The sequence below is a fragment of the Camelus ferus genome, chromosome 13, assembly GCF_009834535.1.
Source record: "Camelus ferus isolate YT-003-E chromosome 13, BCGSAC_Cfer_1.0, whole genome shotgun sequence".
NCBI classification, from domain to species: Eukaryota; Metazoa; Chordata; class Mammalia; order Artiodactyla; family Camelidae; genus Camelus; species Camelus ferus.
In genome coordinates, this window is record NC_045708.1 from 13390269 (window position 1) to 13412811 (window position 22543).

Consider the following 22543-nt stretch of genomic DNA (forward strand, 5'->3'; position numbering starts at 1 on the left):
CTCGTTAGCCCTGGCCCAGATCCCACAACCTGGCTCTGATTCCTCAACTTGCTCTGGATACTGGGTGGTGTTCCCATCCCACCTCCTGGGGGCAAAGGGGCAGCTGGCGGGTTCTTGCTCAACACCAGGGGTGGATGTTCCTCTACCTTGGGCTTCCTTGGACCTATTAGGGAACCAGCTGATGGGGACAGAACCAGCCCCTTGCCCACCTCCTTTTGGCCTTCCTGAGGTCAGTGAGGGAGTAGGAGTGGTGGCCATTGGGTCAGCAGAGTTGTAGAGATGTCCCTGGTGCAGGCAGGTGGACCTTGGCACAGGGGCCTGATTTTTTCTGAGGGGGAACTCTTGGTTCCCATAGTTTACCTGCTGTAGATTCCATTTCAGTCTGAGGTTTTTCCATCCCCAAGTTCCATCAACCCAAACTTCAGGGGCCTCCTCTGCTGGCCAGGCGCTCTCCTTGGTGCTGATCAGATTCAACTCTAGCAAGGCCACTGGATGTAGAGGGGCCATGGTGCTCGTGAGGGCTCCCCCTCTACCCCAGGCCTGCCCCAGGGGACTCTCAATAAGCATTAGCTGAGGTGGTGACCTGGTGTGGACTGAGTTTTCCTGAGGGGCCACTTGGGCTGGAGAAGCAGCTGGGGAAGTGGGAAGAGACTCCAGGTGCAGGCTCTGCCCTGGATTTGCTTTGGGATCTCAGCAACATCACTTCTTAGGGCCTCAGTTTCCCCAAAGTAGGAGTTCTGTGAATATTTGTGGAGTGAACAAAAAACAAGTATCCCTGAGGACCAGTTCAGCTCCAATATTCTAATTCCCCTGCATCTCTCCCCTCCTGGCCGCCTCCCCCGCAGCTTGTCAATATTTTCCCCGCCTGGGCCTTGGTTTCCCCATCTGAGCAATGCGGGCAGGGGGCAGAGTATCTCTAGCCCTGTCATTCAGGGACAGTGAGGGGGCCAAGGGGAAGGTTCCCATGGATGCACATACACTGGCTAAGAGCTTGGGCTCTCAGGGCCGACTGATTGGAGACCATCTGTGTGGCCTTGGGCAGGTTACCTAACCTCTCTGGGCCTGCAAGTGTAAAGTGAAGATAATGATAGTACCTACCTCATAGGGTTGTTGTTTGAAGGTCAACGGACACACTCCATGGGAGCGCTCTGTACATGGTAAATACTCAATAAATGGTGGCTATTATGACTATTTATTATTATAATCATCATCACCTTTGTTTCTGCGATAGGAAATCCTTCCCCCGTATATTTCACCAGGCCCAGTTCCCTGTCCACACTGCATGCTGCTCCAGCATTTTTTCACCTTGCTCTACAACAATGATATCCAGGGCCACCAGGTGGCATAACTTTGCGGGGTGCCCTTCACATCACGTCTTCTGATGGATGCCCCTGTGGTTGAGCAGAGCCCGCCAGCATGGCTGCACGTGGCAGATCTCATCGGATCTCTCAAGAGCAGAGAGAAAAAGCTGTCTGCTCCCAACCTGTACCTGCTCCGTGGGCTGGTGGGCAGCTCTGGAGAGTGGATGGAAGAGAGGGCAGACACCAGGCTTCCGAGTCTGGGGAGCATGGCAGGATAGGAGCCCCGGGTTCCAGAGAGCCCCCTGGGCCTCTTGATGGGCAACCAGACCCCATGGCTCCAACCCAAAGCACAGGAGGCCCACAGCTGGTTAGACCTGGGATGCTATGCTGTGCTTAGTTGACTCTGCAGGGCGCTGGCCTTGCCTCCTCAGAGAGGGAACTGTGATTCCTTACAAGTCCCTCTTCCTTCTGATACCAATGTCTTCAATTTAGGAAAGGCGCTGGTAGAAATCCTGCATCTCCAGAGCTCATGTGAGGAACCTGGTGGTGAAGGGTAAGAGAGTGCTGCACATGGAAGTCTGGGAAAGTGACTCTTCTGGGGTCAGTCCAGCCCTGGGCAGGGCTCCTGGGTCTCACTGGTACAGTTGGGGCAGCCCAGTGGGTTGGGGCCCACGCCATGGCTGCAGATATGGGAGCTCTTAGCAGGGCTGGCAGCAGCAGGAAGGGAGGCGCCTTCGGACTGATCCAGCCCTGTTGGCACTTGGTCTTGGCTGGGGTCAGGGGATGCGGCTGCTTTGGGGGTGTCTCTGGATGCGGGACCCTGGGTTTGCCCATCCTGGTTGGTTGTCTTATCTGATGAGGTGGCTGCTGCCTGGTGAGGCTCCTCATGGGGCAGACTGCCTGGAGCCAGCGAGAGCCCCTTCCCATCCCAGCTGGGCTTGGTGCGGATGCCCACGGCCTTCAGGATGATGTCCATCTGCTTGGCGTAGTCCAAGTGGCCGCTGACCTGCAGAAGGACAGTGAGTGAGGACTCCAGTGGGTAGGCAGAGCCCAGCCCTCCCCAGGGCCCCAGGCTCAGTTCCTGGGCCTCACCCACTCCCTCAGCATCTTCAGTCACCAATGCCGTGACTCCAACCCTCAAAGACTCTCAAGTCCAGGGTGGGTGGGAAGCCTCTGAGGTCAAGGCTGCTCTAAAATTTATTAAATAAAGTTGAAGGAAGCTGCTCTACAGAATCTGGTCCTCCCAGGGCAGGAAGGATTCTCCTGATAGAAAGTTGGAGTGGGAGCTCTCGTTCTCTGCCTTCAGCTGCAGGTTACAGCGGAAGGGCTCTGCTGCTCACCAGCGGTGGGACCTTGGGCAAGCCTCTGTAGCCCTCTGGCCTTCGCCTGTCTCAGCTGTCAAATGGGGACAATAGGCGTAGTTACATCAGAAGGTTGCTATAAGGGCCCCCCAGGAAAAGCCCCCAAATTGAAAATAGAGCTATGGCTGGAAAGACTGCTAGGTACTTCCTACAATTCATTCTTCCCCTTCCCCCTGAGACATAAGAATTTCAATTTATAGCTGGGTACACTAAGTGTAGCCTTGCGACAAGTTTTGGCCAATGAGATGAAGCAGTACTATTATGCGATGCTCCCTGGAAGTCTCTTTAAAAGGAAGAGTGCTCCTCACTCCCCTCCCTGATTTCCTTTTTTGTGCTGGCTGGAATTCCGACAGGATGGCCAGAGCTTTGGCGGCCATCATGAGCCATGAGGACAGCAAAGTAGCAAGACAGGGAATTTTGGCTCCTGAAGGCTGTGAAGCTACCAAGCCTACCCTGAACTACCTCTTCTGGCCCTTTTTCCTGTGTGACAGCATCAACTCTTGTGTTTTTAAGCCACTTCATCTGGCCCTCTGTTGTATGGACGGAATCTCCATCGAGACAAGAGTCAAGAACTCAGAAGTGCCCACCCAATCTCTGAGAGAATAGAGACTCCCCAGTTTTGTGTTGGGATATTTCAGTGAAAACTAGGGATGTGACTGGACTATCTGATGGTATCTGTGATAACAGACAGTGCTCAGCACACAGTAGGTCCTGAATGCATTGTAGACAACGAATTTATTGGATATACTCCTTTGACAGGCATTGGCTGCTAACTGTAGATTAGAAGAAACTGAGCCATAGGGGAGGTAAAGGGACCCACCCAAGGTCACAGAGATGTCAAAGCTGGGATTTGAATCCTGGCTTGTTCTCTTCATACAAGATCAAATATGTTTTGGGGGAGACATTAAAAATCATTCTCATTTTACAGATGATGAAAGAGTAGCCTAGAGAGGGTTGGTGGTTTGCTTAATGACACACAGCATCTGAAGAGCAGAGCCGTGTGTGCTGTGCTTGAGATGCTGACAGTGGAGGCTGCTTCGCTCAGATCTCCCTTAAATAGAGCTTCATGCCCTCCCCAGCCAGCTTGGGGGGCCTGCTTGAGGGCCAAAGGCAAGCACAAGACAGAACATTCCTTCAAGGTTGAAGAGGAAGATTTTTGTTTAAAAAGAAGGCAGGAAAACACTGAGGAGGCTTGCGCTGGGAATCTTAGGAAACAGCACAAAGGCTCAGCTGGTAACATCTGCATTTCCATCTGAATCACAAATCGCACCGGGTTATTCCAGTGACTTTTCAAGAACATAAAAGACAATTCCCAGTACGCTTTTGTTACTTTCTCAGAACCAGAACCTGCCTACTTCTTGTTCCTTTCTTTACAAACGTGTTTAAACAGTGTTCAGTGAAAATACACACAGGTACACACATATAAGAGGCTTTTCAGATCCCTGGGTTCAGGGTGAGGGTCAAGGTGAGGCAGTGTCCTTCCAGAGAGGGCGGACGTTAGTGGCTGCCTGGCGCTAGAAAGAACCTAAGTTTAGAATCAGAAAAATGGGGGTTTCAGCCTTGGCTCCATCTCCTACCAGTAACTGGGTGAGTCCTCACAACGCGCTGAACCCCAGCCTCCCCATCTATCAAATGAAGATCATGACACCCCATACCTTGAACGTTTGCTACGAGAGTTCAAGGGTCTGGGACTTTGTGGGAACTATTCCCTTCCATATATGACCCAAAACACTTTTACAGGGACATGACCCAATTAGAGTTAGTGATACCCATCTCATGGGCTTGGTGGGAAGAAATAATACAAACCACAAGGCACAGCACCTGGCCCATAGTAAGTGTTCCATAAATATGAGTTCCTTTACTTTAGTTTTCTTGGAAGGAGGGATAGAAGGTAGGGAGTTAGCTAGGCTGATCCATTCGGGAACCCAAGATGGCTGCTGAAGCTCTAGCCATCACGTCTGAACCCCGGCCAGCAGAAACCTTGACTCATGGGACAAAGATGGCCTCCTTATAGCTTATTTATGTTGGTGAAGGGCTGGTACAGTCAGCCAGAGGGATGGGAGAGCAGGAGCAAGGTGGGTGGGAAAAGAATCTCTTCTCAGCAGTGGAATGTTCCAACGTGGGTAATATTAGATAAAGATTTCAGTCCAAGACCATATCCCTGGCTGTCTTGATTGAAATCTGCCACCTGCCCAGATACACACTGGATGTCCTGGTGCTGAGAAGCCTCCTTGACCTCCCGTGCTGGTTAGGGACTCTCCAGGGCTCCCCTGTGACAGCACTCTCAACACGCATCGTCTTCATCTGCTCATGTCTGTGTTCCGATAGACTGTGTCAGCTGAGCAAGTGCAGGCACCACTACTCACTCACCAGTCCTCCCCACGTCCAGCCCTGTGCATTGTGGTGCTCAGGGTTACCGGATCCATCCACATGGTAAGAATGGGCCTCTGCACTTCCTGCTTCCTGCCTTGCAAGATACTTCAACTTGACCAAACCGAGGCTGCTGCCACCCACCTCTGCCAGCCTGACCATTTCCAAGCCTATTACAGCCCTTGGGGTTCCTTTACCTCTTTGGCCTCAGTTTCCTCCTCTGTAAAATGGGGCTAATAAAGATACATATGCCACATGGGCTAGGTGTGAAGATTCAGTGAGATAATACATGTCCCAGGCTTACTGGCTTAGAGTTGGAGGTCACTGACCGGAAGCCACAGAGATGCATAAACCCTGATTAAGAGCCCAGGCTCTGACGTAGGTTCCCATCTGGCTCTGCCACTCACATCCAATGTTCCCTCCTGCAGCCTCAGTTTCTACATCTGTACAATGGGGTATTATCCCTACCACATGGGACAGCTTTGGGGATGAAGTGACATCGATCTGTACGTACAGAGCAGCGTCTGGCATGCTGGCTATCGTTTTTTATTGTTGTTGAGTGTCTATGTTGTGCCAAGTCCTGTGCTAAGTTCTAGAAGCCAGCTGGCACTTCTTCTGGGACACCAAGACTCCAGAGACCCTGGGCTGAGTCTTCTGCCTCTCCAGGAGCCCCTACCCGCTGCATCTCAGTCCCCACACAGGAGAGACTGAAAGGCAGCGGGCAGCCTGGCCTTTGCTTCGCTCACTGGAGATGCTCCTTGCTTGCGAGCAGGCTGCCCCTGGCTCACTCCTGCTCAGGCTTGTCCTAAGATCAGGAGCCCCCGGGGACCATGTCTGTGTCGATGGCTGCCGCAGGGACAATGCACCCTGCGCCCTGTCCACAGCGGGCCAGCAGGAAGAGGGCCGGGCCTGCAGGTCTCTGCTCCGAGCACGGGGCAGCCAGTGCTTCCCCAGCAGCAGCCACAGGGACTCTTTTGCCAGCAACCTCTCCTCCAGCAAGAATTTTCAAGGAAAACAGGAGGGGCAGCACAAAGGCAACGCTAATTACCTCTAATTACCCAGAAGAGGAAAGCACTGCTTTTTGCAATGTGCTCCTAATGTGATAAAGAGCTATTATTAGGCAAGAGCTGGGGAGCTGCCAAGAAGGCAGTGTGGGGGGGGAGGTGTCTCTGAAGCTGCGGTCCCAGAGGCAGAACGGAAGGTGGTGGCAGGGGCCAGAGAGGAGGGCACTAGCATTAAATGAGGGCCTACTCTGCACTAAGCACTAAGCTGGAAGGTAGGGGATTTCCCTTGTTTCCAGGCTGAGGCACAGAGAAGTCAAGTCACTGGCCTAACGTCACACAGCCAGTATACCTGCAGCAGAGCCCGGATTCTAAGCCAGGCCTCTCTGGCACCATAGGCTGTGCTCTTCCCATTCAGGGGCTTCCCAGGGCAGAAACAGTGTCTTTCAAGGTCCTTGTAGCAGTTAAAAGAAATTTTCATTTAAAACGAACTTTTACCTGTCCCTTCTCACATTTTATTCTTGTGGCAGAGGGAGACTCTTGGGGTGGTGAAGCATAAAGTCACTTCTCCCCTTCACCCCATCAGGACCCTCAGACAGGAGAGAGATCCCTGGACATGGGCCAGGAGGCATCACTGAGTCTTGCAGCTTCCTGGGCTTGTGACCCAGAACCTCCTCACCTGTAGGGAGGTGCACAGCGCAGGCCCTGGTCCTGGTTTCCAGGTCTGTGACTCTCTGGCTGGGTGAGTTTATTCTTTCAAGCCTTGGTTTTCCAGTCTGTGACTTGGGGATGCATAATATGGGACTGCTGTGAGGGTCACATCACATGAAGCAGTCTCTAGATCTAAAGAGATGGCACTAGGGGTTGAAGTTCATACCTGTCCTGGGAAGACTGCCTCTTGAACTTGGAGGCATCAGTTTCAGGGATGGATGAATCTAGAAACTCCTTATTCTTGGGCCAACACTGGCCCCCCAAACTGCCAGTTAGGAAGGCCTAGGGCTGCTTTACCTGTGTTCCTCTGGTGGGTTTGGACTTGTGAGCTAGGGTCCTGGGAGTTTAGGGGAGTGAAGATGTAAGGGAGGACGAGTTGGCCCCAGCCTCACTGGGGGCAGGCCGGGTGAGGGGCCCCGGGGACCTTGGGGCAAGGACACGGGCCGTGGACTTCAGGGGCAGCAGTGCCTGCTAACATTCTGGTTTTAAGTTTTTGTGCTAGACTCTCCCTACGCTCTCTTCAACCCTCAGCCAAGTTTCACTAAACATGAAACCCGGGGTTGGCTGTGCTGGTGGGCGTGGGTCAGGGTGCCCATCTTCCCCCACAATGAGGTGCAGTGTGTGTGCTGGGTGGGGCATGTGGTGGTGGATCAATGGGCCAGGCTGCTGTTGGAACTGAAGGGTGAAGCCAGGGTTCTCCAGAGTGCCCTCCCCAGGGGAGTTTTCAGAAGCCCAGGGAGGGGCGGACTTTGTCTGCTTTTCGTAGGATAGTGCGGCTGGCTGGCTCAAACTGCTGTCACGTGGGATCTGGGGAAACTGGGTTACGCTCAGGAAGTGCTTGGCACTTGATAGACGGCAGCCAGCAATGTAATAATTGGAAACCGAAGTTTTTGTTCTCGCAGGACTTGGCATCACGAGGCTTTTCACCAGCTGGGTTTGCTTGTGGAGGTAACCACAGCCTACTACTCTCCCTTCCTGGTAGCGGGCACCACTCCCAGTATTCCTCATATCTACCCAACCGGGGGCGGTTCCCTTCATCTTCAGACCTGGGGTTGAGTCCTGCTCGGCCAGGTTCCTGCCGTGCAACCCTGGGCAAGTCCCTTAGCCTCTCAAGGCCTCAGTGTCCTCATCTGTACAGTGGGGGGACAGGTGTTGCAAAAGGCTTAGGACATTGAGTGAGTGTCCAGACACGAAGTTACTTTACGTCTATGGCAGGCTTGTGGTGGGTGGACGAGGGTCCTTCAAGCCTGAAAGATGGCTCTAGAGACTCAAGTTAGGTTTGTGTGGCTGCCCGGGCGGCTCCCTCCTACACCATTCCCAGCAAGAATTCTTTTCACCATGTGCACCTGTAGTCCAGCCTCGTCTGAGATGTATATGAATCCTTGGGGGGTCTGATCAAAATGCAGACTTGCAGGCTCCACTCTGAGAGACTGACTGAGCAAGTCTGGCCAGTGAGGCCCTGGGATCTGCATTTTAAATAAACTCTCCAGGTGATTCCAAGCTAGAGGAGCCTGGAACACACTTTCCCTGCCAGCTGTTCCATGGTTTCCCAGCCTGGCAATCAGGTTCTTTTGCTCTGGTCCAGCAGCATGAATGCCTCCACCTGTGTCTTCTGGTTGTTTCAGTTACTTCCAGGAAAAACAGGCTGTCCTGACTAGTAACCTGGGCTGGGAGGGTTGGGGTGGGGGGCAGTGGGAGGAAGAGTTGGAGGCGGAGGGGAGTGGAGGGAGGGCACTAATGGAGGGGCAAAAGCATAGGCTCTGGAAGTTCAAATCCAGGCTATTAGTTGCTAGTTGTGTGATAGGAACTTTTCTAAGCCTCAGTTTCCTCCTCTGAGAAGTGGGGATAAAATAGTGTCTCTCCCAGAGGCTATGTGAGGGTTAGAGATGATGTGTGTAAGGGGCCTGGCAACAACGCCCTGGAACTCGTGTCCGTGAACAGGAGTTGCCTCTTTCCAAGCTAATTCTAACCATCTCCCTTCTCTGGGGTGGACTGAGCCAGGGCCAGTGTCCTTGGAACCCAGGTGGCTGGGCTGGAGTTAACGAAGTGCCCCCACTGGCCCCAGGAGGGACAGGCAACACTCACCACGGAGGTCAGGTCCACGTTTTCCACCCTCCTGTCCTGCAGCAGCACGGGCTGCAGGCCGGCGACGCGGAGCTGCACGGAGGACGTGCGGTACACGAAGCTCAGCAGCCAGTCCCCCCTGCGGGCGGAGAAGGGGGCGGATGTCAGCCTCGGGGAGCCGGAGCACAAGGATGGGCCCCGCCTGGCCCGGGAAGCCTGGTGGGACTGCAGCTTCTGTGGGAAACCAGGGCCCCGACTGCACCCTGGTGAGATGATGGGGGCTGCAGCCGCTGACACTTTGAGAGCCCTTCCTGGGGTGTGGCAGCTCCAGGGAGGCTGTTTTGTTCTTTGCTGGGTCCCCAGAGCAGAGGACAGTGCTGGAAAGCAAATGATGAGTATCTGTTGAGTGAATGAATGTGGAAACTGGATGAGGTCAGCCCATCGCTGGGAGAACTGCTCTTGGCTGGGGAGGGGCTTCCAGTCTCTAGGGGGTGGAGGCTGGTCCAGGGGTCCCTGGGAATTGAAGGAAAGGCAGCAGGGCTTCTGCTCTGGGGGGAGGGCCATGGGGAGCTGGGGCTGCCAGGCTCCTCCAGGTGGAACTCTGGGTCTGGGGCCCCCATCTGTGAGCTGGGGGGACCAGCTATGCCACCCACACGGCAGTCCTCCCTGCTCTTGGCCACCCCTCAGGGGGTGCCCCTAGGCCCCTCCTCCCGAAAGTATGAATCCCTTGCCCCTCGTGCTGGCTCTGTGCTCCTTTGGTGACGTCTGTCACATGTCCTCTGTGTGCCCCTTCCTGAGTCTTCTCCTTTTCTAGGCTGAGAGCTTGTAGAAGGCAGGACTGGGCCTTTATCCTGTATCCTGTATCCTGAGCGGAATCAGGAACTCCCAGGGGGTGGTGCCCAGCAAGCCGGGCCTCAATGGCCCTCCATGTCATGCCGGTGCATGAATCGCACAGCTGAACGCTGGCCCGCTGAAGGGTGTGCCTTGGCTCCTCACAGGCCCGGAGTCCTCCCTGCTCCTTCTACCGTCATCCCCTCCCCAATGGTCCTGGAGTAGAGATGGCGCAAGGAGTCCCCCGGGGGCTCAGAATGAAACCCTCTCACTGAGTTCACATCCCAGCTCTGCTGAGTGACCTCGGCGAGGTCCCTGACCCTCTCTGAGCTGCCATCTCTGCACAGTGCGATGGAGAGCAGTCCCGCTCACTCCGGCTGCTTCCAGGGGGTTATTGGCCTGAGGCTTCCCCTGCCCCCTCACTCCACTCCCCATATTTAAGTAGGTTCACGGCAGCCAAAATACCTTTGGGGGCCAAGAATATGAATTCCTGGCAGGTGCTAAATTTCATCAGGCAACTGCAGTTAATGTTTTGGTCTGGTCAAGACTTCCCTCGTCTCTCCTTCCTCTCTCCCTCCCCTCCCCCTCCCCCTCCCCCCTTTTTTTCTCCAGAGAGATGGTCCAGGATCTCACAAAATAATGGAAAACCTTATTGGCCTCAGATTCTCAACAGAATAGATGGGTTTAATAAGATTTTGTTCTTTTCATATGGTACTCATGCAATTTTAATTCTTTCCCTTTGCTGTGTATGAAAGCACCAAGAAATCATGTGCTGTGAATATGCCCAGTGAAATAATTAGAATGGCTACTGCTTATTGGGCACCTTAAAGTGCCAGCCCTCATCCTACCTCATCTCATTTTATCTTCCCAGAAACTCTGTGAAGGAGGGACTGTTATTCCATTGTATTTTATTTTTAAATTTATTTAAAAAAATTTTTTTGGGAGGGGCAGGTAATTCAGTTTATTTATTTATTTATCATTATTATTTTTAATGGAGGTACTGGGGATTGAACCCAGGACCTCATGCATGCTAAGCATGCACTCTACCACTGAGCTATAACCGCCCCCCTGCCCCACTATTCCCATTTTATAGGTAAGAATACTGAGATTCAGATTTGTTAGTCCAAAGCCACCCAAGAGGTCAATGGTGGAGTCAAGATTTTAACCGAGGACTGTCTGACATCAAAGTTGTGTCCATTCTTCTTTTTTGCTTGTTTTTTAAACTGCCCTTACCTTAAACAGTCAAATCAGCTCTTTTATGCCTTACTTCCAATCCCTGTCCATTCCATAAGGATGGCCACTGTTGTTAGCGTCTCATGGTCCTTCTCACCTCCCTGTGCAATTCTCGACCTATAGATACATATACGCACACACAGAAACTTCTTCCCTCAAATGGGATCACAGTATGTATTGTTGCACTTGCTTTTTCCCCCCTTAACTATTCCCCTCTTTACAGTCATTTAGGTTGTTTTAAATTTTTAATTATAAATGAAGCTGCAATGATCCCCTTTGTACAGCCATCTCTGTGCATGGGTGTATGTAGTACAGCAGGGTCACAGAAGTCAGAATTTGTGGAGTTAGGAGGCTGGCACGTTAAAATTTTTAATAGCTATTGCCAATTATCCTCCAAAAAGCATTCACTAAATTCAGCTGTCACCAACAGTGTATGACAGTGCTCACTGCTCCACATCTTTACCAACACTGAATGTTATTCATGTTTCAGATGTTTGATAATCTCATGGATGTTAAAGAGTATTCTACTGATTTTAATTTGCATTTATTTCATTAATAATGAGGTTGGGTATCTCTTCAAAAGTTTGTTGATTGTATTTATTTGGTGAGTTTATGTGTAAATACCCTTTGGCCATTTTCTTACTAAACCTTGTTCTTATTGATTTGTATGAGCTCTTTATATATTATGGCTCTTTGTCTTTTGTTTCTTTGTTGTTTCTACCAAATCCTGATTCTAGGAACTCATCTTAGAATATGAACGATAAAGCCAAATGATGGGGTGAACTTTCATGTCTTGGTTAATGCCCTCGATCCATGACTAAAGAACATCTTTATCTTTATCTCTGAGTTACACAGCTGTTGCTGTGGGCTAAATCATCCAAATGATAAAGACTTTCCAAATCTGTTCTATTCAGTTTTGGGTTCTACTTGGGATGAATGGGCTTAGATAAAAATTAAAGCTAACTGGCCTTTTGCCTTAACTTTTCTGAGCCTCAGTTTCCTCACTTGTAAAATGGGATTAATAATACCAACATCTTAGGGTTCAGGGAGGGATTAATGGAGATAATGACAACAAAGACAGGATGTGGCAGGTGGTAAGAGTCTAATACTTGTTATATCCACCCCCATCACTGCATTATTTCATTTTTAATGTTTTTTTAACAAATAATTGTCTGTTTCCATTTATCTTTTCTACTAGACTTGAGCTTCTTTTGTCTTGTCCATCTTTCCCATGCTCAGGATGCAGGCTCAAGCCTGGCATGCTGGATGATTCTGAGTTGCCCTCAACCTCAGGCTGGAGCCTCTCCCTCCTCTCACCCTGACATACATTCCTTAGAATCAGGAACCCAACACATTTCTCTTACTCTATGATTTGCCTTTCAAATGATCTCACCTGTTCTTCTGGCGTCAGCTGATGCTGGCAACCCCACTGGTCCTCACTCCAATTCTAATTTCAGTTCCAGTGCCGCATCCCCACCTCTGTATCCCACCCGCCCTGCTGGAAAGTTCACGTTCTCAGGATAGTGAGTCAGCTGCTTCACCAATGAGTCTTACTTCATTTTTTTTTTAATTGTTATTAAAAAAAATTGTGTTAATGGAACCCTACAAGTAGTCACCCAACCTTACTGTTTCTTAGACTTCAAACTTGTCCTTCAGGTCTGGGCTTAGAATGTCACCTTCTTGTCAGTAATCTGCACCTTTGCATCTAAGACTACAAATCACGGGTCCCTTACTGCAAATCCTCAGGGACCTATTGTGTTTCAGAATTCAGAATAATGATTTGGATTTTAGGAAGGCAATCTGGCTTGTAGCCCGTGTAGCATGTAACACCCATGCGAGGTTTGGGGTGGTGCCCCTGAGTCGCTCAACCCACAAGCCCAGTGACAGAAGCAAAGCCTAGAAATCTGTCTCATTCGCGCTGAGCAAACTTGTCACAAAACGAGTTTGTGGGAAAAGCCTTTGCTTTCAAAGCTTCTGGATTTTGGTGGTGCAGACAAGCCTCCACATGCCTACCTGCAGCTGCCTGTTTTCTTATTTTTGCCGCTGGGGGTGAGGTTCCGCAGGGTTGGGTGGGGCTTATTCCTGCTGTCGCCACAGCACATGCCCGGCACGAGGTTGGTGCCCACGGACAGCTGTTGAGTGACTGTTCCAACTGACTGGTGATGATGGTGATAAACAGTAACACCATCTGTCGCTCACAGAGCACGTACTTACCATGTGCGACTCTGTAAACTGCTTCACTATCATCACAACCCTGCGGGGGAGTTGCTACAATGATCCCTCCTTCACTGATGGAGAAAGTGAGGCCAATATTAAGCGCCAGGCCTCTGCGATTCCAAATCCGTGTGGTCTGTTCACGCTGTCGTGTTGACACTATCCCCTTCCTCCTTTGCTTCATCTGGAGGCTGAAAGGCCCGGGCATCCTCTCCGGCCGGTCTCCTGAGGGCTCTGTCCTGGGCTTCACCTTCTCTGTTCCCTGCAGGTCTCAGGCACGGCCTTGGCTGGAGCCCCTCAAGTCCCCCTCCTCGCCCCCCCAGGCCAGGGATGACTCCTTTCCAGCCCAACGGCCGCCAGGCCTCGCGGTCCCCACCACTTGTTAGAGGCTTTGTTACGTGGGGTGGGTGCTGGCTCCCCGTGGCTGTCAGGCCCCTGTTCTGTCACCTGGCCTGCCCCACAGCCGCTCCGAAAGCTCAGCCTGGACCCTCCCCGCTCCCTTCCTGTGCTGCCAAATAACACACACAGGAGCTCCTTACTTGATATTCAGAGACCTCCCATTTGGGGCCCAATCTTTGCTTTTCATTCTCATCCCACTCACCCACGTCCCTGTTCCCCCAGATCACGGTGACCAGCCTGGCCTCTCCTGCCGTCCTGTAAGCTGGTCCAGGCCTGACACAGGGACTCCTTCTCAGGATCGTCCCTGGTTGTCAGTCATCCTCTAGGGAAGGATGCTGCCCTGGTCAGCGCACCTGGCCTGGGCCTCGCTCCTAACAGGGCCAGGGTCCCACTGGTCCCTGGGATCCTCCGGGTTGAGGGCCAGGCCTCGAATATCTGTGTCCCCAGCACAGGCCTGGGTGCACGAGGTGCTCAGTAAGGGTCGTCAACTCCCCCTCGCCCCTGAGGTTTGGACAGACCTGCAGTAGCCATTGATGATCCTTCCAGACACCACCTTCCGGAAAGGCTCCCAGTGCTTGGCTTCTCCTTCCACGGGTGCCCCCAGCAGGACGACATCCTCGATGATCCCTTGGCAATCTGGAGAGAGACCCCAGAAAAGACCGTCAGCCTCCCAGGCCACAGCGGGACCTGTGAGGGACTCTGCAAGAGTGGCGGAGGAAAAGGATGTCATAGACCTGTGCACACACGTGCCTGTACAAACACACTTCAGGTACACACACCAACACGCACACATATGCTCGTGCACAAGGGCAAGCATTCCAGTATACAAATGTGCACATGCACTCACACACACAGTAATGGCGGCTTCCATTTACTGAGTTCCCAGCCCTGGGTCAAGCCCTCGTGTGCCTGTTCTATCCCTGCATAGCACCGAGATCCGCATGTTAGAGTTCAGGAAAACCGAAGACATTTTCCAGATCACGTGGCTAGTAAGTGACACAGAGCAAGCTGGGACCCGGGTCTGCTTCCACCCTCCATGGAGCTCACAACTGGCCGTGGACTCGGAGGGGGTGTCCCCCCTTAGAAGGGACTGGTGGTCCCTTGCTCAGTGCACGTGGTAGGTAGGAGACACCACAGCCTTCCTGTGCAACAGGTTCCCTGGGGTCTGTACGCTGGCGGGAGGGAGCAGAGAGGAGACGGTGGGGGGCGGGGCAAAGTGTCCCAGGATACGGCGAACACTCAACCACTGCACTGACCTAGTGGTTCAGCGTAGTTTAGGTCGGGGCTCCTCAGGGTGCAGGCCCTGGGCGAGGGCTGGTCCAGGGACTATTTGTACAGAAACAGAGACGCAGCATTTCTTTTCTCTCATTGCAGACTGGAAAGCAACAGTTCACAGACAGGCAGGCGGACCGCACTTTGAGAAGCGCTGCCCTAGACCCATGAGGGGTGCAGTGCACCCCCACCTGTCACTCTCTACCCCCCCACCCGGCTGTATTTTTCCTCTTGTCACATTCTCTTGTCTACGTCTGTCTCCTCTAACATCAAGGCTCATTGAGGGCGGGGCTCCAGCTGCCCGAGTCACAGCTGTATAGAACAGTGCCTGGTATACCCTTGGAGCTCAATAAAGATGTGAGTGAACGAGTGAATAAATACACTGCCGTTCCCCAGGAAAGCCAGGATATGCACTTTGCAAAACCCTGGGTTCAAATTTTAGCTTAGCTCCTCTGAGCCTATAAGTGGACATGATAGTATCTTGAGGGTCTTCATGGCAATGGAGTCACAGTGTGGGGAAAAAAACCAGCATAGTGAACACACAACACAGTGGAAATCAGTGTGTCCCTCCCTGCCCTGCACCCCTGCCTCCCCGTAAGCTCGTTCTTATGGTTCTGAGTTCCCATGCATTTGGAAAGCTATACGCTCCATGTCATCCCTGGGGAACTGGCCCCAGAGGGACAGCTACACTCAGCCCTGCTGCTCTCCTGCTGGGTAACAGGACAGGCGGCGTCTTCTCTCTGGGTGCCAGTTTCTAACCAGAGCACATCTGTCTTCCATCTGGGCTGCTGTGTAAGAATTTGTCTGAATAAATGGCTCCAGGCCAACAGGAGTTTGAGAACCCCTCTGGCTCTGACGTCAAAAGATTCTGGGGTACAGGAGGGAGGGTACAGCTCAATGGTAGAGTGAGTGCTTAGCATGCAACGATGTCCTGGGTTCAATCCCCAGTGTCTCCATTTAAAAAATAAATAAGCCTAATTATCTCCTCCCACACCCCCACCAAAAGGGCGTAGAATTCTGATTTCACTCCTTTGCTTCCAGGGACATGATCACCTGGCAGAAGGATGTAAAGGTTCAGTAAGCTGGTAGTGTGTGTTGAATTACAAGGATGACTCAGATACGCCTTGGTGTGACAGCTATTCCAGGGGCTTATGTTGCTAGCAAGGCTGTAGAGAAGGAGACATTACTCAGACCCCTTCTCTTGGCAGATGAGGAAACTGAGTCTCGGCGGGGTGGGGCATGCCCCAGGTCACACCGTGAGAATACAGCTGGGCCCAGAAGCTGATAGAGAGGGCTGCTGGGACCTGGGGCCATTCTCTCTGCTGTTTGAGGTAACAACTCCTGAACCACAGTGATCGCAGTTGGGTTATCATTGCTCCCACAGTGCCCAGGGCCCAGGGCCGACGACTGAGCTCAGCAGCCCTCTCCAGAGCCTGGTCACTCAGGGCACCTGCACAGAATCTCTCCACCTGAGGAGCGGGGACAGCTTTGCAGCCCTGGGTGCTGATGCCTGGAGGGCTGGGACCCCTTGTGGCTGGCAGTGGAACTGCAGCATTCTCTATGAGATGGCCCCCAGCAACCAACTGCCAGGTTGCTGTAACTAGCGAACCGACAGCTGTTACGAAAAGCAAAAAAAAGTAGTTGCCTTTTGAAGCCGAGCTGAACCTCATAAAACCTCATAAAACAGTTCAGAGCACAGTGAAATCAAGTCAGGATAGGCGGCGAGCTGGAAACACATCCACCCATCTCTGAAGCCTGGCTGCAAACTGCCTTTCTAGACTTCCTCCCCTTCATCCTCAGACTGGCGCCACACTCACATGTGTCCTTCTTACGTTTTAAAGACTGTTTGTTCCCTGTGAGGTTGCAAACGTGGAGGTAAGCGTCGGGGCCGATTCTTGGTAATACACAGGTGTTAGCTAGAGGAAGTCAGCGAGAATCACTTTAGACCCACCCAAGGGAGAATCTGGTATTGTTCCCGGAACAGAACAGTCCAGGAGGGGAAACCTGAGTTAGGAAAGAGCCAACTCTGGCTGCTGGAGTGGATCCTGAAAAGAAAAAAAAAAGAGTCAAAACTTGCTGTTTGGTCCAAAACTTGATAATACCAGATTTCAGGCTTCCAGGTAAAATACAGAAAATCCTCACTCAGGTACCATTTTGAAGTGTCAAGCAGGCCCCGTCCATGGGCACAGACGATCCCTCACATCACGATGTATATTCAGTGCAGAATGCCCCTGCTTTTCAAGACCAGCAAAAGAAACTGGAATTTAACATTATTTTAGTAATAACAAATATAAGATGACCTCACTGCCTTTTTACTGCAGGGCCCATGCTGGGATTTATTCCTATCGCTACCATCCACTTTTCTTCTTGTGGATTTTTAAGATATTAAGAAGGTCCCATCGCTTTACGAATAGTCAGGGATCCAACATTCATCGGTCATCTTTAAGCTCAGGACACAGACAGGTCCAGCTTTTAGGCTTGGATTTCCCATTCTATAAACAGTGCTGTGTATGCTATTAATATTGTACTTTTACTGTTAAAGCGGGAGGCCCTTCATCCTGTTATGACTTTGGCATTAAGGAGTCTCCACAGTTAAGAAAAAAAAAGCTTTTATCGGCCCTGCCTCTGCCCCTCCACTTTCAGTCCTTTCTGTCGCTCACATGTGCGGTGAGAGACACTGCTTTCTCATACTTTCTTTGCTTCTACTTCTTATTTTTATTCTTAACACAGGAGCCAAAGCGATCCCTTTAAAATGCGAGTCATAGGCACAAGGTATCTTTCAGGGGGGATGGAAATGTTCTAAAACTGGGTCGTGCTGATGGTTGTGCAACTTGACATGTTCACTAAAAACCATCGAATTGTACACTTAACATGGGGGGATGGTGCAGCATGCAAATTATGCAGCAGAAAAGTCAGAGCAATTCCCTCCTGTGCTCCGAACCTCCCGTGAGACCCATCTCTCATGGAGTCTGAGTCAAAGTCATTTCAACAGCCCTTGAAGCCCTGTGTGATCTGCCGCACGCTTCCCTCTTGCTCCCTCTGCTCCAGCCACACTGGCCCTGCTGTTCCAGAACATGTCAGGCCTTAGCCTGTGCTGGTCCCTCTTCCAGAGGCTCTTCCCTCCGACATCCACAAGCCTCCCCGATCCCTCCTTCACCTCTTGGCTTAACGGTCACCCTCCAAAAGTAGGAAAATGCAACCTCCCACCCCTACCAGGTGCCCCATCTCCCTTCTCTGATTTATTTTTCTCCATAGCATTTGAGACCATCTATTTTATCTTTAAAATCTCTCAATTTTTTTTCTATTGAAGTATAGTTGGTTTACAATGCTGTGTGAATTTCTGGTGGACAGCCTAGTGATTCAGTTACACACATATATATTCCTTTTCATATTCTTTTTCCTTATAAGCTATTACAAGGTATTGGATGTGGCTCCCTGTGCTCTACAGTGGCACCTTGCTGTTTTAAAATCTTTTTTGTAGTTTGTCTCCTGCTACACGGGATCTCCCCAAGGGCTGAGACTGTTCTTTTTTATGCTCCCCAGGGAACCCCCGTGCCTAGAACAGTGCCTGGCACAGGTGCTGAGCTCAGCAAGTGTTTGTGGAATGGATGACAGCCGTGGGACTCAGCAGGATGAACCCTTCATGCTGAGAATACATGTAAGGAGGATTTTTTTCTTTTTATCTTCCTCCTGGTATAACTTTTTCTGAGAGGCTGTAGTTAAGGATCTCTGTAGATTGGATAAAAACAAAGGAAGAGTGTTGACTCTATTGAAAGTCAATGGAAGAATATTTAACCGCTGCGCCCAGCTCTCCAATTGCTGGTTTCCAGAGCTCTGCTCCAGGGGAATGGATGCTACTGTGACTGAGTGCAGTCTGCAATGGGCAAGAAGAATGAATGGTCCTTCCAAAGCTGATGCTGCCTCAGTCTCCTCCCCCAGCTTCCGACAATGTGATCCAGGGGCTCATGGGAGCCCCCTCAATGAGCATCTGACATCAGCTGTATTAACAGAATCCCTTGGGCTTGGTCAATATAGTAAGAAGGCTCAGGGTCTTCAGATCCTTCCAATGATTCACAGTACAGCTCAGGGTGCCCCATCTCTGGGGGCAAAGATCCAGAGTGACTTTGAGGGCCCAAGAAACAACACAAGTACAAACCACTGTCAGCCAATGAAATGCCTCCTGTCTCAACAGCAGGTGTCCTGTTTCTAAGACTGTGTCAGATGCTCTTGTGACTCACAGAATTCCTGGATTCAGGTAGCTTTTGATCATTACATACTTCAACCAGGAGACACGAAATGTGGGGCAACTACCGTGTGCAGGGCTGTGAAATCTTTGCCATTAGAAAGGGCCCATGTGCACAAAAGGTTGGGGATCATCTGCCCAGGGGAAGTGGCTTGACCTCTGGCACAAGAGAGATATGTTCAAATCCTGGTTTTGCTACTGTGTGAACTGAAGTCAGTTATTTAATAACTTGGAGCTTCGGCTTCCTCCTCTGTAAAATGGAGATAACAGAATAATATTGATTGTCCAGGGCTGGGGAGGTTATATGCTCAGGGCAGTGTCTGGTACATGGTGTGGTCAGTGGTTTCTGCTCCACTGTTATTCCCGAGCAGATGGTCAACTTGGTGACTAGGTAAAAATGGTGGGCATGAAGCACTGTCTTTGGAGATGGCTCGGCCATTTCTAGTCACGGTGCCCGCTTCTAGCAGCCACTAATTGCAGGCACTGTTTTAGGAGTTAGTAGTGGTGGGAAGTGGTGATGATGGGCACGTGGTCCTAGTGAACGGTAGCCTTGATCCCCTTCAGGGCAGAGCCTCTGGAAGAGAAGCGGCTGAAGAGCTGTAAACAGTGACTAAACACTTTCTCGCTTCCTTAGAAAAATTTTTTTTAAAAATTGTCGTAAAAGACACGTAACATAAGATTTTCCATCTTAACCACTTTTAAGTATATAGTTCAACTGTGTTGAGTATGTTCCCATTGTTGTGCAACCATCCTCACTTGCTTTTATCACTCAGAATTTAGATAAATCAGTTTCTATCTTGTCAATTGCCCTTATCATGCATTCGGCAGTTCACACTCAAGTCCTGATATGACACTTTCACCACCTGGCGCTCCTCACACACCGTCTGGAGACGGTCTTAGCTTTTCAAAAACGAAAAACCAACCCTCCCCCCAAACCCAAGAGCTGAGAATGGGCAGTTCACAGCAGCAAGCGTCCCTTTACAATATAGCTCTGGTCTTGAAAATCGTATATACTTGAGTTTTTGTCAAATTAAACATTCTTAAAATGTACCAGGAGGGGCCAGCTCTTTCAAAGAGTCCCACGGAGAACCCTTTTGGACAACGAGAAGGGAATGCTTGGTCACTGGGAATGACCGCTCCCAGATTTACCTTGGCCATTTTGTCTTTTCCATATGGTGGGCTTGTGAAAGGTGAGGCAGGGGCAGAGAGCAGTTTCCAGGTATTTCTAAACAGCCAACTCTAGGAGTCACACAGAAAACTCATCAAACGGCTGGGAAGGCAACATCGCACACCCCCACATGCCAATCACGTTGTCAATAATGAGATTCTCCTGGGCTGCAAAGACCAAAGTTTCAGAAGCAAAAAAGAAGAATTTTCTCCCTCCTGGCAGGGGGGCGTGTGTGGAGTGCTGATAAGGAGGGAAGCGAAGGAGGAAATTATCTCCTGACTGCGGGTCCAGAAAACAGACCTTGAAGAAAATGATATGGACTGCACTGAACACAAACACAATCCATTCCAAAGACACACAGACGCGTGGACAATAAACACACAGATGTGGCTAAAGGGAGAGGGAGGGTCACCAGGAGCCGGGCGGAAACATAGATGAAGAAAGAGAAGCTTTGACCATCCTCCACCCCCGACCCCCCAGCAGAATGAGGTTCACACTGGAGAGACTCGTTTAAAGCAGCCTGTTTGGATATATTACAAGGATTCAGGATGAATCCTTCAGGGAAGGAGTAAGCCTTCATCTCTCCCTTTTGATCCCCATCTCTTTCATTTGGCAAAGTGGGAAAGCTGTTACTTGCATCCTGGGGCCCTGGAAATTAATCTGTATGTCTGGCCTCTCTTTGCTGTTCACCCCAGCTCTTCCACGGGGCGGCTAAAGCCGGGTCTGTCTGAGGACAAAGCAACTGGAGACGCAATTCCACGCAAAGAAATCACATCAAATGCGACGTCTGCTATCATGGAGCTGAAAGAGGCAGTTGCCTGGATGACAGTCTGTTCTGCATTTCAGCTAATATCTAGTGACAGCTCAGAAAGAGTTTTCGGCCAAGTGGGAGTTTAGGAGCTCAAGGGTCAGGATGTTTAAATGTATCTGAGCTTACTGGCAAACTCTTTTGCCTTGGTTTTATGCTTCAGACATCATGGGTGGCAATGTTGGTCTAACTTCATAAGGGCTGGGAATGAAATTGAAGAGAGAGCTCTTGCTGCAAAGGTTTTATTTTGTTTTTTTAAGAACAAAGCTGTGGTATTCTATTTCTAAATCCCCCTCCTTCATCACCATCATCATCTCAGCTTACCTTGGGATAGGCGAAGTGTTTTTCACATGTACATCATTTCATTTACTTCTCATAATGATCCTAGGACTACTCTCATTTTTGATGGGGAAAGCTTGCCTCAGAGACACTAAGTAATTTGCCCAAGGTCACACAGTAACAGGCGTAGTGGAAGTCAGTTATTCCTACGTTTTCTCTCCCTCTTTCCTGTCTCATTTCCCTTTGTGATCAAATATAATCTTGAACCAAAACATATGTCTTTTGATAACTGGGACATCTTCTAAAATCATATATTAAAAACAGAACAACACAACCTGCCAAGATTAACAGTTCCAATCTGGTTGATTCAAGAGACACACTAATAGGCTAAAATTTGCTTGAAGATTAATATCCCGATGTGTGCATCATGCCAAAGGTACATGACCTTTTGCTTTGTTCTCAGGAACGTTTGCCAAACCAAGTGGTGAAAAGATATTGCAAAGAGAAAGAAAAAGGAGCCCACGTGAAACATGTCACACTTTCTATTTTTTGATGGAGAATTATGGTAATAAGCTCACACCCTGACACGTGAACTCAATTTTCCCATCAGAAAGGTTAAACAGAGTAAGATGACATAACTTAGAAATACAGCTGCTGGTAAACTGCAGGCTGTGAGCCAGTATAAAACAAGCCGTTTCATTATATATATGCATATACATAAATGAAAGATCATATATGTTATATAAGCTAGCTACTGCTGTGTAACAAATCAACCCCCAAACTCAGAGGCTTAAGGTAACCATGTATTATTTCTCATGAGCCTACCAGTGAGCTAGGTAATTCTGCTGAGATTATCCAGGCATGCCTGATCCCCCTGGGCTCACTTATGTGCCTATAGTCAGCTGGTTGGCAGGCTCAGGGCTGGCTAAGATAACTTGGCTTTGCTCCATGTAGTCTTCCATCCTCCAGTGGGCTAACCTTGACTTATTCTTAGGACTGTGACAAGGTTCTAGGAGAGTGGAATTCATGTGCAAGGCCTTCTGAGGCCTAGGCTTGAAACTGACATGATGTCACTTCCTTTACCTTTTTTAGCAAGTGCAAGTCACAAGGCTAGCCCAGATTCAAAGGGTGGAGAAACTGACTCCACTTCTTGATGGAAAAAGCTTCAACATCATATTGAAAAGGATGTGGATACAAGGCAGGTGGAGAATTAGGGCCATTTTTTTGTTATCAGTCTATCACAGATATGAACAGTACTGCTGAGACATTGCAAAGTGCTGATAGCTCA

At 50.3% G+C, this 22543-nt stretch overlaps 1 protein-coding gene across 4 annotated transcripts in view; it reads right to left on the reverse strand.

Annotated features, from left to right (window-relative positions):
• Positions 1-1173: 1173 nt before the first annotated feature.
• The window catches only part of TMCO4 (transmembrane and coiled-coil domains 4), a 77765-nt gene continuing 56395 nt past the window's right edge, over positions 1174-22543 (reverse strand). For 2 of the 4 annotated variants that reach the window (XM_032495333.1, XM_032495332.1), the window contains exons 14-16: positions 14004-14121; positions 8830-8947; positions 1174-2307 (exon numbers count right to left, since the gene is read on the reverse strand). In XM_032495333.1, the coding sequence (XP_032351224.1) occupies positions 1903-2307; positions 8830-8947; positions 14004-14121 (641 nt within the window). In that variant the 3' untranslated portion in view covers positions 1174-1902. Of the gene's footprint in view, positions 2308-8829; positions 8948-14003; positions 14122-16708; positions 16803-22543 lie in introns of those variants that run through there. The other 2 variants (XM_032495334.1, XR_004325378.1) reach the window with 2 other exon arrangements.